Source organism: Protopterus annectens, chromosome 5.part0, assembly GCF_019279795.1.
Source record: "Protopterus annectens isolate FY-2018-M chromosome 5.part0, PAN1.0, whole genome shotgun sequence".
Lineage (NCBI taxonomy): Eukaryota > Metazoa > Chordata > Ceratodontiformes > Protopteridae > Protopterus > Protopterus annectens.
In genome coordinates, this window is record NC_056735.1 from 1,523,906,185 (window position 1) to 1,523,924,070 (window position 17,886).

The window sequence follows — 17,886 nt, forward strand, 5'->3', positions numbered from 1 at the left end:
CTTCATCCAGGCTGTGCCTGCAGATGGCCTGTTGTGATCATTGTACTACCCTGGTAAACAAATAAAGCAAATAAATAAATAAATAAAAATAAGTTAAGAATCTAGTATTACTAAAAAAATTTCACACCTTCAGACGTGCCGTTAGCTGTTGAAGGCTGGGAGGGCGGAGGGCGAGAGGGGCACTTAGTGATTTAAAAAATGCAACACACACATACACACACACACACACACACACACACACACACACACACCCATTTACCTTCTTTCTTGATGGAACTGCTAGCTTAAATTCTGCACACACATGTGGAATGTATTTACATCCGCGTTGGCGTGCATGCATGTAATGCACACAAGGTCCTCCTTAAAGGAGAAGGCACTTGCATCGCAGAGTGAATAGGGTTGCCAACTTTTCATGTAAAAAATTCTGGACATGTATGTGAAAACAAAATGCGTGTAATTTTGGTACCCCACCCCACCGCACACAGCCATTCCAGTGTCCCATTACTTGGCTATTTCTCCATTTCTCCCCAGTAGCCATAAACACCGTTCAAAGCTCTCAGTGTGCACTGTGCATGCTATTTTTTGCTTTACTTCTACAATGATTACAGATATTTGTATTTAATTTAAAAAGTTGTATTTAAAATTTTATAGCACAAACACTGATAGACATTTGCTAAACAAAGCAATACAGTCTCACAATGAAAACAGACTTAGCATTAAAACTTCACTCCATTTGAAACTCACATTCACTGAAACAAGATTGAATCCCACAAATAAAGAAAATCTATCTGGCCAGTGGTAGATTAAGTTTACCTTTGGGCTGTTTTCAAATCATAGGCCCATGCAAAAGTTTTTTGAGTTGCCTTTCTAAATGTATAATACATAATAATTAAATTGATTCCCCTTGTATAATACAGTACCAGTTGTTAAAGCATGTTTTAATTTTATAGTTTTGAACATTTTTCCAGTAAGCAATGAAAGAAAACATATGAACCAATAATGACAACACTGCCCAATTCAGAACATTTCAACTATAAAAGGCCACTCATACCTGTGTCATTATCAGTAATTATTTACTTTAGCAACAATATGGTACTAATACAAACAAATCAAGTGAGAAAGTGCACTCACTACTCTCTATTATAATTACCCTGTATTCTAAGTATTTGAATATGTGATGTTATTTTAGTTTCTTAACATATCTAAATTTTAAGACACTCTACATCAGTTTTATTTAAAACTTTTATGGAAAAAAGCTCCACTCAAAAAAGAGACTCACACCCACTCTGCAGGTCACAATTACTTATCCATAAAAAGCCACCTGAAGTTAAAAGCAAATGGAAGGGTGAAATCATAATGCAGGTCAACTCCAACAGCAACCATGCAGTTAAGGCTGGACATGGGCAAGATCAGAAAGAGCCACAGACAAAGAGCGCCATGATAAGTTTAATTAGCGGTCATAAACCTCCCGAGTAAAACACAGCTGTACCCCATAGTTAACACTGAAATAGCAGCATTCCCTCTGCATCAGACCTACTGACAAGGTCGTCACAACAGGAAGGTGTCAGACCCAACTATACCCACATTTCTTAGGAGCAAGACACAACTGTACATTCTGTTCATCTTACACATATAAAAATATTCGTATTTAAAAGCTTACTACACTTCAAAATAATTAACATGAAGAAACTACCATTCAAAAGGGGTGGCATGCTAGCTCTATCTCATTTGAAAGAGCACATAAAGATGAAAAATACAGCTTTTATAATCTTCAGACTCAAACCAAAACTTTACTTCAATATATAAGAAATGCTAAGCCTCGTTCTCAATTATCAAAGGTCTTTGGAAGCAATTATTAGTTTTCCTTTACAGATAGATAATGTTAAATGTCCGTAAGAATATCAAGCCTGTCTTCATTAATGGGGCAAGCAAGAAACTCAAACCCTGGCCAAACTGTTGTACATGTCAAAGTGCAGCTAGACTCCCAATTGCACAAAGATGACTACATCAGAAAGTAAGACACCTAACCATGACCCTACGTTATTACCCAAAATACAAATTGTACCTCCCACAATAATTAATGACAAAAGGACTCCTGAGGCAGCACATTATATACATCTATAACTATATATTTGTACATATATCTTTGGGTGTGTATGCACGTATACCTAAAGTGAGCCAGCTATGATAATGCTGACTACCTCTCATACACATCTGATCCTTTAAAAGTACATATACAACTGTCTTTTGATTTTGTCATTTACAGTCCTGGTACTGTTACACACCAAAAGTAGGAATCACTGTAAACTCAGAAATAAAACACGCCCACGCAGCTCTTTTAAATCATTTCCTTTTTCTGGATTTCCTGACTCAACTGACATTCTACAGGCCGCAACCCAACCCTGAGAAAATCACTAACAGCAGCAGCAACAAGCCAAAATAAAAGTAATGGAATGGACAAAATACCCCTCCTTCCTGGCTCCTGGACACCCCAAATACTTCCAAATATACTACCTTCACCATCAGTCCTGTCCCCAAGACATGACATCCTACTCCTCGTTCATTCTGATGTTTCATGTTGCTAATGGTTTCCCCAGGTGCAGAAAAATGGAGTATTGGAAAGGTGCAAACGAAATGAGGAAAGATGCTGCGCTGAATAAAATATACCTCTTATTCATCCCATCCGCTGCATAGTCCAAAGTAAACGTCTTCAAATTCAAATTACGTGCGCTGAGGACAAACACACAAGTTCACATTACAAGCACCGGTTGCGTCTGTGCGATCAGACACAAAGGACATTCTTAAAGAAGAATGCCTTTAATAAAAACTTAATTTTTTTAAGTTAAAAGAAAATGTGTGCAACATGACTGATTAAATTTTTTTCTGAACAATACAAGACAGCCTCTTAATACTGGACAGTCCAGAAGAATAATTGTCAACCTGCAGCAGCTGTAAAAGTGGGAGGGCACTCATTCCCCCTCGCTCTATGTTTCCAGCGTCCATGCACACCTTGTATTTCTTTTCTTTTTTTTTTTCTGTTTTTCATTTTTTTTCCTGCACAACATTCCCAACTCTCAATAAGCCCACTCATTTCTCCTAGTGAGGTGTCGGTGCTCATGCATTCATTACCTAAATGGACTCAGAGCCTTATCAGTCAAGTCCTTTTCCTCCAAAGTAAAAGGCAGAGGTGTGAGATTGGGCTAACTTGCCTACTATGGGTATCTTTGTTATCTTGTTTTCATCTTATCACAACTGAAAATGAATGCTGTTACTTGAGAGAGGCTCCTGCATTTTCCCACACAGAAACAATTCTCCCAGCCTCTCTGTAGCTTTGCATTCATGGTCAACAGCTGCTGTATGCAATGCCTCTAAACTGTTGCAGGAGTCAGAGTTGCCCGGGCTGTTGTGTGCCCCTCCCTCCCTTCTTCTCAGGATGAGGAAGCTGACAGCAGCTGCTCACCGCAGCTCCTTGCTGGGTCTGCTCTCCTTCCTTTTCTGTGGCCTACAAGTAATAACACCAGTGCATCAGTGTATTTTAAATCATAGTCACGGTTTTGCTTCTCTCCATACTCCTTAAATGCCAGTGAATGCAGTGATGTCATAGCACCAGTATGCAGAGCAGCCATTAAGTAACTCATTCACACAAGAAGAATTAAATACTGTAGTCAACAGGGTACCCTGACAAGAGCTTCTAGCACATCCCTAATGTGTGAATCATCCGTGCATTCATTTCATAGTTTCAGTGAGTATCATGAGGGCTGCAGACTAAGCAGGGTAAGTCAGATTTTCCTGCCCTCAGCAGCAGTCTGCAGCTTATTTTTATTTATGTATTTCCCTTATTAACTAGGTAAGTGAACTGATCATACACATAGGATCATAGGAGGTTACTAGGCTATTGGCCCTGAGGCCCTTATAAGCCTAGCAAAGAGTTTAGCCCATGTATAAACAAATTAGCACCCAATGCCCCTTTCCAGCAGGGACACAGGTGGAATCCCAAGGGTGTATTTTCTGTTTCCCATCCAGTTATCCAGGTTGCACTCAAAAAGGGGTAAAGAGGTACTCTGCTTAATGTGTAGAGGGAGTCTATTCCACAGACTGGGGAGTCTCTGAGACACAAATCTGTCCTGCCAACAAGTCCTGTTGATGTCATAGACCAGGTTGAGGCCCCGCATGTGGGTTACTTGAGTGGAGCTTAACTTGCGGATACGCAGCAGTCCCATCAAACAGGGATCTGTGATCACCTTGTATGCCAGACAGAGGTCACCTCTGAGGAGTCTGTATGAAGATGAGTACAGGGATAGAGCTTTTAGCCTATCTGTGTATGGTGTTTGAGGCCCTAGATTCTCCTGGTGAGGAACCTCTGTAGTCTCTCCAGTTGCTGCATGTGCTTTGCAAGGTATATGCCAAAAGGGGCGTTGTACTAAATAATGGGCCTTATAAGGGAAGAATACAGGGATGTTATGACCTCCTTGTCTCTGGATGAGATACCCTTACTTATGATATGGGCTATGTAGAAGGCTTTCCGTACAACTGAAGCAACGTGGTGGTCAAAAGTCAGGTTGCTATCAACCTGGGTGCCCAAGTCCCTCACGACTGATTGCACGCTCAGGTCATTGTTATTAATGTGATAATTTGTGGGGACGTCACTCTCCCCAAAGGAGATGATGATGCATTTTTGGTATTCAGTTTGAGGCTCTGTTTCTGGCACCAGTAATTTGTCTGAATGAGACCTTCTTGGGGAATGTCCACATCACTAATTGATGACAGCACCCAGCTTGCAGTCATCTGCAAACCTGGTCAGCCATAGCCCACTGGTTTTGGCCTGCACCTCAAAAAAGTATATCCCAAATAAAAGAGGCCCAAAGACCGAACCCTAGGGTATGCCACTTGATATGGGTCCACTGCTTGAGGTGGCTTCCCCTAGTTTGACTAGGTGGGTTCTATCAGTGAGACAGTTTGCTACCCATCTGATAACATATAGATTGATGCCTATTAGAGAGAGTTTATGTATTATGCCCGAGTAGAGAATAGTGTTGAAGGCTTTGGCCAGGTTAAGGTGGGTGGTATGCTCCATCTTCCCCTCATCCATGGCTTTAGTGACTGTGTCAAAGATGTTGACCAAATTTAACAGGCATGATCTCCCCTTGGCAAAGCCAAACTGTGTGGGATTGAGTGTTTGGAGGTTGCCAATGTCCTTGTTAATGAGGTCCATGATAATCCATTCCAAGGCCTTGCAGATCAGGCTAGTTAGGCTGATGGGTCTGTAATTTCCCAGATCAGTGGACAGTGGCTGTTCTCCACTCAGCGTGGACAAAACCAGTACTCAAGCTTTGATTGAATATGGTGCCTAATGCTGCTGCAAGTTCCTGCCTGAGTTCATGTAGAATGCAGCCTGGTATGTTATCAGGTCTCATGGAGGCTGTATTTTTTGCCTTTGAGAGAGCAGTGATGACCTGTTCCCTAGATATAAGAGGAAGGGGGCAGATACTGGGGATGTCCTGATTTACTTATGGGGGGGCAGAGGGTTGAGGTTTTCACTAAATCTGTCAGCTAGCAAGTTTCCTATGTGTACAACATGTATATATGTAGTGTCCTTGACAACCAGTTCTGAATAGATCTGGGTGCTTCCTAGAGATTACGGACATATTTGAAGAATGCCTTATGATTGTCTCTAGTAGATGTGGCCAATTTGGATTCGAAGTTTGGTTTGGAGGATTTCAATAGGGCTGCTATTTGCTTTTTCAGACGAAGGACACATTGCTTCCTATTGGGCACCTGCTCCTTCTTGGTCTTGGACAGCAATTTTTTTCTTTTGTTATAGAGTTTATTTATTTATGTCCACCAGACAGGTTTACTCTTCCTTGTGGAGGATGATTTAGTCATGTTAGGTATTCCTGATTTCATGCATCTATATTAATGCATGTATAGTGCTTTGGTGTAGTTTTGGATATTGGTGCCAGTTCCTAGAGAGGGGGAGGGGGCTGTGAAGCTGTTTATACCATCCCTCAGGAGGTTGTAATCAGCTTTGGAGAAGTTTTTTTGTTTGACCCTCACTAGAGGGGGGTTGGGGGAGATGGTAACTTCAAAAGTGACCACTTTATGGTCAGATCTTACCAGGGAGGATGATACTGTAGAGATGCTGCAGTGGTTACTCATGTTGGTTAATACCAAGTCCAAGATACTTTTACCTCTTGTGGGGGTATCAACTAGCTGTTCCAAGGTATTTGCATTGACAAAATCGAGGAATCTCTGGACATTTGTGTTCTGGCATGAGTAGTTCTTCCAGTCTGTATTTGAGTAGTTAACGTCACCCAGCATCAGGGTAAAGGGTTGAATCTTGATAGATTTGAGCAGGTCCAGATAGGCAAAATAGGCATCTTGAGTCAGGTTTGGGGGCCAGTAGCTAGCTATGATTTGAATAGGGGTCTTGTCAATGGTTAACTGCACCTGGAGTGTCTCCTGTGCATCATACTGTTTGACCAGCTTTGAGTTGTGTATGTCTTTAATATATACTGAAACTCCACCCCCCTTTGGCTTTACTGCCCATAGTTTGGGGTCCAAATGTATGATAGGATGAGTAGCCAGATAGGGCGGGGTGCTCACTGCAGCTTTGAACAAGTTTTTTGTGACTGCACAAATGTCAGCATTTTCCATGGTTAAGAATGCTTGCAATGAGTGCAGTTTCATGTTTAGACTCCTAGCGTTTAGCAGCATGGCCTTTAATTTGTGTTTTGTTGAAATTTTTATGTTGGTAGTTTTAACCTCATCACTTTTCCAATAAAAGGCACTATGGAGACACAAGAACCTTTGCCAGAAGCCTGAAGCCCAGGTGAGACAGATGCAAGCCATCTCTGGCAAAGCATCTTGGTCCATCAATCATATCTTCCCAGGCTGTCAGGTACTGGATCCCCCTGGAATGACACCAGAAACTAAGCCAATTGTTAAAGTCAATAATTTTCTGTTTGTATTGAGGCATCATTCTGGGTGATAGCAAAATGCTGCTTAATGTTAGGGACATGCCTGCTTGGGACACATAATCAGTGAGCTCAATCATGTCGCTCTTCATACAGTCCAGGGAGGTATGTCTCAAGTCATTCACACCAACATGGACTAATGACAGAGTCATAATAGTACCTGTTGTTGAGAGACTTGAGTGTGTGTATGATGTGGCGGACTCTGGCCCCTGACAAACAACGTGACTTTCTCCTTATCCTGCCTGGTGAGAGGCACATCTGTGTGTCTCACAATGGAGTCTCCTATGACTAATATGTTGGGTTTATGGTGAAGCCTTACTGGCTGTGAGACACAGGTGTGTGGACTATGCATGGTATGTGGTGTGGAGGGCTGTGGAGATCGTGCGTGTTTTTGACTCAGAGATCTCCTTTGTTTGGGTATGTTTATGTTGAGGACCTCCGCATATGTGGGCGCATGTTGTTTAGGTGTAGGTGGTGTTTGAGGTGTAGTGATTGTGTTGACAACCTTTTTGGTGCCAGATATACTGGCTTGAGAGGGAGAGAGCATGGACTCTAGTTTCCTAAAGTAATTATATCTCTCACAAATTGTGTTCCTAGGTAGTATTAGATGGTTGTCCATGTACATGAGGCAGTTGCTACACTGTCTCAGGATGCCCATATTAACCAGACTGGCCAGAGAAACTGTAGGAAATTGTCCATCCATATTTGTCAGAATCTGAGGGAGAAGGGCCAGGGAGAGCTAAGGGGTGGGCCTAAAGCCCAAGTGCTTAAAACAAAACTAAGTGGCTTAGAATAACACTTACAATTTAGACAGGCTACAAATGAGCAGTAATAAATGCAACAGGAAAGATGCAGTTAAATACTTTAGAGAACAAGCAGCAAGTAGCAGCAAAAAGCAGGATGAAGTAATAGAGTAGGAGGAAGAAATACAAATATAGAAAAAATATATGCAGCTGAATAAAGTGTTTTTTTTTTTCTTTTTCTTTATATAAATGTAAAGGGAGAGAGGAGGAATAGAAGATAAGTCAAGGTTAAGGGACTAAGCGGTTTGACCATCCCAAATGATCTCTGTATTAGGTAGAATGAGCTAATGTGATGGGACTGGGAGGAGTGTCCTAGATCAAATTTTCAGTAGGGACGGGCAATCTCAAAAGCCACCAACATTACACTGACTTAATCATTTTCAGTTGTTACCCAGGCCAAATGGCAACAAAACACATACAGCAGTATATACATGAATAAGATGAAAGTGATACTATCACACAGTAGTGAACAAGATACATGCACATTTACTAGCTCAGCATTTCATTTATCTTAAACAAATACAAATTGGTCAATAAATCTGAAAAATAAGAAAAACACTCACAGAGAAATAGAAAAAAAGAGAAAGTAACCTGATGATAATGATGGTGGTGGTGATCATAATGACGGTGATGATGATGAACGTGATGTTGATAATTACATTTATCCCCAATATATATGTAATAATGAAAACATAAAAATAACCTTGATGGATAAAGAATGGTCTAAAACAGCCACCCCCCCAAAAAAAACATAATGTACAGACCAGTTAACACAACTGATAAGCTCAAGTTGGCATTACATAGACTTTTATTAATAAAATAGGTAAACACTTTCCACACCATTCGACACTTCATCAGACCATTCTCAGCAAAGAAATAAAAACTTTTAAATCATTACTCATTAATTTATAGCATGTGATTTCAATATAGGTTTTAAAGGCACAACTTAATTCAAACCCATACCATTATCAACTTGCAGTTCCAAAATCCATTTCATCTCTAAACATTTAGTATGACTGAACACATCCCCACCCCTCAAGTTGACATGGAATAATTGTAAAACCAAAAAAAACCCCAAATGAATGGTCTTTGCCTGCCATATGTATGTGCTTCGCTAAAGCATTAGATGTCTCCTCTCTTCTAATGTGATATAAATGTTTAAAGATCTGTTCACTCAGAATCTGAGTAGTTTAGCATATGTAAAAACACTGGCATTTTTTTTACATACATTTTAATAAACTACTCTATTAGTACAATTACAATTACTCACTACTCTTGCAGTTAGCATAGAAATTACAGTTGTACACATGATACTAATAGGATGAGAAAATCTAGAAGTAGATAAAATTTGCCAGCATGTATTACAAGTTCTGCATGCAAAAGTACCTAATCTGTCACTCACAGGATGAAATTTAGATTTCACAGAATTATGACAAAGCCTCCGTTTAAGAGATGGACTATTCTTAAAACAAAATCTAGTTTGTTCACCTAGTAATTCTCTAAGCTTATCATCAACCATTAATATTGACAAATTTTTTATAATAATATTACAAACAAGACTAATATCATTGGAATATGTTAAACACATCCTGAGATTGCTATTACTTCTCAGCATCCTTTCTGTACATCCTTCTTTATTCAGTGGTTCTGAAAGGAACGGCTTAGTAGAATCATTTCTATAGCTAAGAACATGTTCAATCACTTTTTAAACTTCAATCACAGTGTACTCTCTAAAGAATCTTTACTCATTTCATTAAATGTTTCAGTCTTGGTAGTGTCTTTATCAATAAGCCTGGCAGCTCTAAGGAACTCCCCTTTTAGGGCTTTTCCATGTACATGGAGGGGGTGCATACTTGTACAATGTAAGATGTTATTCTTCTTACACATTTTCTAAAATAATGTAATGGAACTTGATCTATCATGGTTGTTACTAGCCAAAACATTTAAGAATTCATTAGAATTTTTTGAATGTTTAACATTAAACTTCAAGAAAATTGTAGCATCATGTAAATATCTAACAAATTTTTGTAACATTGTGTCTGACCCAATCCAAATTATAAAAATGACGTCCACAAAGCAACCATGATATTTTATATGTTTAGTGAACGAATTCCCATTCTGTACCATGGCGGATTACCAAAAGTCTAAAACCATATTGGTGTAGCAGTTGACACAAACTGTGTCCATTGCTATGCCGATTTTCTGTAAATAATGCATGTCATTAAAAATAAAAGCATTATTCTGTAAAATAAGATCCAACAAAAAGCAAATTAAATCATATTGTCAGACCTATGCGACAAAAAAGTCTAATATATTCTACATCTACATAATTTGTAATTACAGTAAAACGAGAGTTCACATACATTGCGACTAACAAAAAGTCACTTTGATATTAGTCGCTAGACCAGAGATGCAGGTTTGAAACAAAATGTCTGGTATCTTTTAATACTGTATTAACATTGTCCTGTATTAGATGCGGCATTCTCTCTCTACGTAAATGCAAAGTGGTTCTGTTATCCAACCTCAGCCAGACACAATGGGCCTCATTAGAGGTTTCAAATGTTTTTTATGGATCTTAGAGAAACCATACATAGCTGATATCAGAGGATGCTCTGTAACAAAAAATTCAAATAATTGCTAAATTGCTGAACGTGCCCACTCATGTGGAAATCATATAGACTATCATAGACTCTCTTAATTACTGCATTAACCTCATGTTTTGTGAAAACTTTATAAGTAGAGACAACCGGTAACAGCAAAGACATACAATCAAAGTAAAATTCCCTGTACATAACCACTGTGGAACCAGCCTTGTCTGCTGGACAAATCTCAATAGAGGTCAGCTCATATGCCTAATAATGCAAATGTTTACAGATTTTAATGGATTTTTTTTCCTGAGTTGCAAACAATTTCTTTGAGATTCTTAAACATTCCCAGGTACACAGAGACATAAGATCCCTCCAACACTCCCTAGTTCTGCCGTGAGGCCCCCTCCCAGTGGATCATGTATGAATGTCTCTTTGTTAATGGTACTCAGGGAGCATTTTCACAAGGTACCCAAACTACTTCACATGACTCTTGTTCAAACTTCTTAACCTCTTATCACAAGAAATCCAGATAAAGCCAAAAATAATAGTGGGACAAAGGCCCCAAAATAGGGACAAATTTTAAATATTGCTCTTATAAAATTAGAAAGTTGCTAGAATAAAATGTATTGTGTTGCCATGCATTTTATGAAGAATATAAAAGCTGAAACTCAAATGCCAGTTAGTATTTAGTAAATTCAGTACTAACTGATTTTCAAAAAAAAAAAAAAAAGGCAACACAAACTTTATGAGGAAGAGGCCAAAAATATGTGGCAAAAATGTGCACATTCTGTGAAAATTTGGACAGATGAGAGGAGTGTGCTCTTGTTGACAAGAAGGAACAGTACAGTACTTCACCATCCTCCAGGATTGCTAAGGTCCTCATTTCATTATGGAGTACAATCCTGGCTACCCCCACAGAACCTTGCCCAGAAAAGGGATCCTAAAATCCACATTAGAAACCTTGTCTGGTGAAGTCATTTCCAACCACTGATTTTTAGCTGGCTCACCACAAAGCCTAGCAAGCCTTAGCCCTTAAGCCACAATATCATCTTACCACCTGCAAAACAGACTGTGAAAATGCACTGTTAAAGCAGTCGAGTGGCAAGCAAGATAATGTATGAATCATTTGATGTCCTTGTCAGGAACATGTGTAAATAGAGAGCAGCTGATTTTCTGTGATAAACTGAGTGTGAGCATGCTGATGAATCAGAAAGTGTTCCTGAGTCACATATAGGAAAATAAATATTCTGTCTAATAAGCATGCACATTTAATAAAAAAAATGAAATAATAAGAACACAGCTGTTTCTATCAATTACACTAAATGTATTCAGAATACAACATTGGTTCATTGCTTGATTACCTCATCTTTTATTGTTGTTAAGGTGCACAATAAACTGGTAACAGTGTAGTTTTAAAAATAATTGTAAAAACATTAGCTTATGACTCGGTTTGTTGATTACCAATAAATTGGCTAATATGCAGCATGCCATGAGAATGGAAAACTGTACCACATTAGGAAATAGTTTGGCATTTCTATACGTTAGTAAATAATACAAGTTTATATTTCAATAAACAAAAAAGTTAATGAGGTAAAGTATCTGCATCACCAAGCTAAACGTTTAGTGGAGCTTGAGTGTTAGTAGCTCACGACATATTTTCTCACTGCCACTTGCTCAAAAAGGCAAGTGCTCTAGCTCCCCTTGTCCGATTTCCTGTACCTACTTAGCCATCCTGATACCCAACCACATAAAAGTGTGCAGCCTTACCAGATCCCTAACTTTAACCTGAAATCTTCCACCCAGTTCCTTACCTGAGTCCTTGCACCCTTACTCTAAAACTCCCAACCCCCCTCCCTAAACCTAACTTTCCTGATGGTTCCCTAACCAAAAAAAATTCCCTTCCAACTCCTTAAAAATGACTCCCCTCGGCTCCCTAACCCTAAAATCTCCCCTACTGCATTCTAAACCTAAATCCCCTTCATGATTGTTCCTCTAATCTATACTGCCCCCTGGTGGCTGTTCAAACACAAAGAATCTGCTCTGGTAAGGTGCAGCAGTGGCTTGACTGGCAGCCTGCACAAGCTCCAAGATGCTCAAGTCCCTGGCTTTGAGACAGTGACCTTTGAGTGCCTGGGACTTAAGCATTCATAGTCAAACCCAAACTATGTGCTTTTAAAGGTTGCATCTACTGTGGAATTAATATCAGCCAGAGTACAATGGCAACGTCTCCTCATGTTCTCTTTTATTCCAACTTTAAATGTAATCTGTATTATTTAAATTGATTTGCTGCCAGAAATAAAAGAAAAAAGTGCAATTTCATAATGATACCACTATGATATTCTTGAGCAAAGAGAGTTTCTTATTTTTCACCAGACTGTATTATTTTTTCTCAGATTTCTGCAAGAAGAAGCATTAATTTACAGTAAAAATGTATATGAATCACTATCAAAGGATAGTGCTTTATACAGGTCACTGTCAAGAGAATTAGTACTTGTAGTTAAAATAATTTAAATAATACAGCATATCTAAAACCAGATTTATGTTTGCAACAATTTTTTTTAGAGTACATGATTACAATATTACTCCATTGTATTTTTCTTCAAGTAAATGCCTGCATGTATATGAAAGTCTAAAATAAAGGTTTAGATTCTTACTGAAACTAGAAAGTGCAAATTATGCCTGCTAAGCTTTGCCCCCTCCCCTCACACACAAAAATGCAGCTCCTTTAATCATTATTTCCTTTTCTAAATGAACAATGTTTCTTGTTTCACTTGAAGATTTATTCAAGTCAGATTTAAATATTTTGGTATTTAGCCACAAAATGGGCATATTGCTGGTTTTCGGTGTATAAAATACAAGTGTTCCTTTCTATTTTTCCATTTTTTTCCTTTTGAGATTTAAAATGATTAACATTGTCATAAAGCATGTTTCACATATCACTGGGAATGCGTGGTGCTTTGCTTACACAGATATAATTGTTATGGAAATTAACTGGTGGCAGCACAGATGCTTTACAAGGGCACAGCATCTACTAGGAATGTTTACCACAGAGGGTACCTGTGCAGAATTATAAAGCAACCTGTTCGAAAACAGCTAACAGTTACACTCATCATCCAAAAAACAGTGATAAACCATGGTAGGCATTAATGTAGGCGGCAGTCCTTTCATCACCTCATGTTGTGCAAATCAATAACTAATTTAACCATAGGTTTACCACAGGAGAAGTAAATGAGGTGAAACAGTTTATAAGAGTTTGCAAACACTTTCTCTATCTATCTGTACCTTTCAGTGCAATGGTCACATGTACTCATAGCTCGTATATCAGTGAAGTACGTCTCTTGCCTTAGGTAAGTGTAAATTCAATATTAATTGCTACTTGGAGGGTTCAGATTGATTTCAGCACTGCACTTATAGCTGGAAACACCAGACAACATTGTTACCTGCTGAAGACCAAAATTCCAAGTCACTGTTCGGTCTCTCATCAGTGTAATATTGTATTTGAATTCTAGTATAATGCATATATTAAGAATTGATTGTTATTGCTATCACAAGGCTGAAGGATGATTTAGCATCTTTCTAACTGGTTCTGTGGATCTCTATCTAGATATTGCAGCTTCAGAGTATACTGAAGAAATGCTTCTCAAGGCCGAATCTGCACGGGAGGAAAGACTGAAAATGCCATCCTCTTCTACCTCTCTGTCCAGTGAGGAGCCTTATGAAGAGATCGTTCATGGTCTTCCTGTGCCTGTCAACAAACTGTAAGTAGCGCCTCTGAGTCTGTAGTGATTCAAAGTTAAGAAATGAAAGAGCAGTGCCTGAGAAAATGAACGCTGTGGCCTTTAGAACAAATCTTTGTGCAAGTTAGCTCTAGATGCATCGTCATTCATAATTTAATATAATGCAGTTATTATTTTTTTTGAAGGAAAAAAACAAAGTAAAAGAAGTAGGAGGTATGCTAAATGTATTGGTAAATTTCTCATTTCTTTGTATAGACGCCACATTACTGTTCTCTTTACAACCCTTCATTGTAATTCTATTTATGATATGTTGCTATAACCATAACAAATTACATAAACAAGGCAATAAAATTATGAACTCATAGTCAGTAATTTACTTATCTAAAAACGAACATGTATTAGAAAGCTAAAGGGAAACTTTGTCATGTCTATTTTTTTATTTATCTATTTCAAGGTAATGGAAAAAAAAAACATAGAAATAAGTATTGTCACAGGACTCAGCAATTTTACCAGGTTCATGTTAAAGTTTTATTAAATTACATTTAGAAATTAGCAATATTTTAAACAAATGTTTAGTAACATTTTAAACAAAAGTGTAAAACGTCAGTCACAGGGATTATTGCTCTCGCAGCTAAAAGGCAGGTGGTTGTTGCCAAAGAGAAACCTTCCTATTCATATTTCACAGGTAAGTAGTAGGCAAGATGCCAGTGAGGGCCATTTAAGCCTAGCCAGTTCCCTCAAAGGTAAGAGCCAAAGCCTGCACCTTGTGTCTCTGAGGCAAACACCTTTACCATTATGGCAATCCCAGCCCAACTAATCCTGGAAGGAAGACCTTAAGGTATACCTCATAACTTTGACTGGTACTGAGGGATAGTACTGGAAAACCCAGGCTATAATTATCTTACCTCAGCTTAGTTGCAAGCATTTAACAGCCTTCATGGATATGGAAGAGACTGAATATCAGGATAATGACAAAAAAACAAAAAACAAAAAGAAAACAGTATTGCCTCAAGCTGGTTTTACCTCTGAAAAGGATGCTTAATCATTCATAGTTGGATATTTCCACCTTGTAGATTGATAGGTTCTCAATTATGTGATCTAAAAATTGTACTTTTAAATTATGGCTAGATCCAGAGGGTCAGTATACTCAATATAAAATTATAGAAATGGTAGCCACTGATAATTCAAAATGGCTTTGCTTGCTACTTTAAGAACGTAGGTATTTTACAGTTATCCTAAGGCCACTGAAAGTTTTGTTGCACTTATAGAGAGATGACGTTACGCAGTAAATCTCCATTTAAAACTCATCACTCTGGATCTTTACTAAAGCTAATGTTAAAATGTGACAACAACACAAGCTGCCAGCTGTAGACTTGCTATCTTACAAATGTAGAAAAAAGGTCACACAGTTACATTTTATACTGGTATTAATGCTATTGTACCTGTAAACAGTGAAAAGCATACTAATAATAATGCTGAGCATATGTAATGTGATAAATTGTTTATAAGGATTATTGAGTCAGCTTTGTGTTGTCATGTGGCTGCAAATTAATTAAGCCTAATGGCAGGGAGATGAAGGGGCTACTATATTCCTGTAATACGCTTGCACTTATGTACTCACAGTATGTGTGCAGAAAGAAGACCCTTACTAAAAGCAGTCAATGTAGTTTACTTTCATGGAATTAAGAAACAGTATTACATTACTCAGGTAGAAACACAAACTGTTTTTGAAAAGTAGTTCACAATGTTGCTGTCGGTCCTAGTTTAGCATATAGGTTCATAGGTTCATAGGTTGATACTAGGCTATGGGCCCTAGGGCCTATACAAGCCTAGCCATAACAATTCCCTGGCTATTTCTTCCCACATTATTTACTTCCCTGGATCCCTGTCTAGCAGGGCAACTGACGTAATCCCTGGGGTAAATTTCCTATCTCCCATCCAATCATCAAGGTTCCTTTTGAAGAGGGCCAAGGAGGCACTCTGCTTGACATGTATGGGCAGTCTATTCCAGAGTACGGAGAGTCTCTGGGCCAGGAACCTATCCCTCCAGCATGTTTTGTTCATTATGATGGCAAGGTTTAGGTCCCTGGAGCATGTGGCTCTGATGGATTGGGATTTCTTTAAGTGTAGCATGTCCAACAGCTCTGGGTTTGCCATGGCCTTGTATGTTCAGCAGAGATCACTTCTGAGTAGACGATATGCGACTGAGTATATCTGCTTTAGGCCTGTGATTCTTTTAGTGAGGTGTTATTCTGGCCTTTCCAGTTGCTGCAGATGTCTTGTGAGGTACATACCAAATGGGGTGTTGTACTCTATGATGGGTCTAATGAGGGGTGAGTACAGTGGGACAATGACCTCCTTTTTTCTGGATGAAAAGCCCTTAGTGATGAGGTGTGCCACATAGAAGGATTTCCTGACTGTTGTGGCGATGTGGTTATCGAAGGTGAGACCACTGTCCACCTGTGTTCCTAAGTCTCTTATCGCACTTTCGGTGTTTAGTGTACTGCCACCTATGTGGTAATTCATGGGTACATGTTTTTCCCAAAGGGGATAACTATACACTTCTTGGCACTGAGCTTGAGCCCATGGCTCTGGCACCAAGCATCTGTTTTTGTAAGGCCCTTTTATAGAATATCCACAAAATTTGGGGATTCAGCAATGGCTCCCAGCTTGCAGTCAGTCTTCAGAGAAGTAGATGTCAAACAAGAGTGGTCCCAGGACTGAACTCTGAGGTATTCCACTTGTCACTTGTCTGGAGCTGGATTTGGAGTCGGCTACGTTTACAGTGTGGGTTCTGTCAGTAAGCCAGTTGGCAACCCATCATGTGACATAGGGATTTATGCCAAGCTTAGTAAGTTTATCTATGATTCCAGAGTGGGGAATGGCGTCAAAAGCCTTGGCAAGGTCCAGATAGGCTGTGTGGACCGTCTTACCCTCATCCATGACTCTGGAGACTGATTTGAGTAAGTCAATCAGGTTCAGGAGACACGATCGGCCCTTCACAAACCCAAACTGGGTGGGGTCCAGTGTTTGAAGGTTGCCAATGTCTTTGTTTATAAGTTCCATGATAATACGTTCCATGGCCTTGCAGATCAGGCTCATCAGACTTATGAGATGGTAGTTCCCGGGATCCAAAGTCTATCCCCCCTTGTGGAGTGGTATAACTGTAGCTGTGCGCCACTCAGTGAGCATAAAGCCTGAGGTGAGGCTATGATTAAACATGACACTTAGGTGAGGTGCCAGTTAATTTTGTAGTTTATATAGTACACAGCCCGAGATGTCGTCTGGTCCCATGGATGTTGTATTCTTAGCTTTGGAGAGTTTGTTTTTTACCTGTGTGGCTGCGATTGCCAGAATTTGGCAATCTTTCTGTATTGAGATGGGCCCTTTAGGGGGTGAGGGGGGGGGTAAAGTTGGCACTGACTCGATCTGCCAGGATATTGGCAATGTCCTTGGGATCAGTATATTTAATGCCATTCTGTTGTAGGTCAGAGCAGATCTGAGCATTGCCATTTAGATTCTTGACATAGCTATAGAATGCCTTGTGGTTCTCTTTGGAATCTTTGGCAATTGTATTTTCATAACTAGCTTTGGAGGATTAATGAGAGATCTCAGCTTCTTATTGAGGCTGGTAAGGGAGTTTTTTGCATCCTGAGATTTTCCTCTTTTCTGCAACAGTTTCTTCCTTCTGTTGTATAGTTTGTTTATGACAGGACACCACCAGATTGGCTTCTTTTTTTGGAGGAGAGTGTCTTGGTTCTATTTGGGATAGCATGATTCATGC

General features: G+C 39.2%; 1 protein-coding gene across 1 annotated transcript in view; it reads left to right on the forward strand.

The window, feature by feature from the left end:
• MYO16 (myosin XVI) overlaps window positions 1-17,886 on the forward strand; it is a 2,679,924-nt gene that overhangs the window by 960,752 nt on the left and 1,701,286 nt on the right. The window contains exon 9 of the mRNA XM_044071347.1: window positions 13,970-14,123. Coding sequence (XP_043927282.1) covers window positions 13,970-14,123 — 154 coding nt within the window. The remainder of the gene's footprint in view (window positions 1-13,969; window positions 14,124-17,886) is intronic.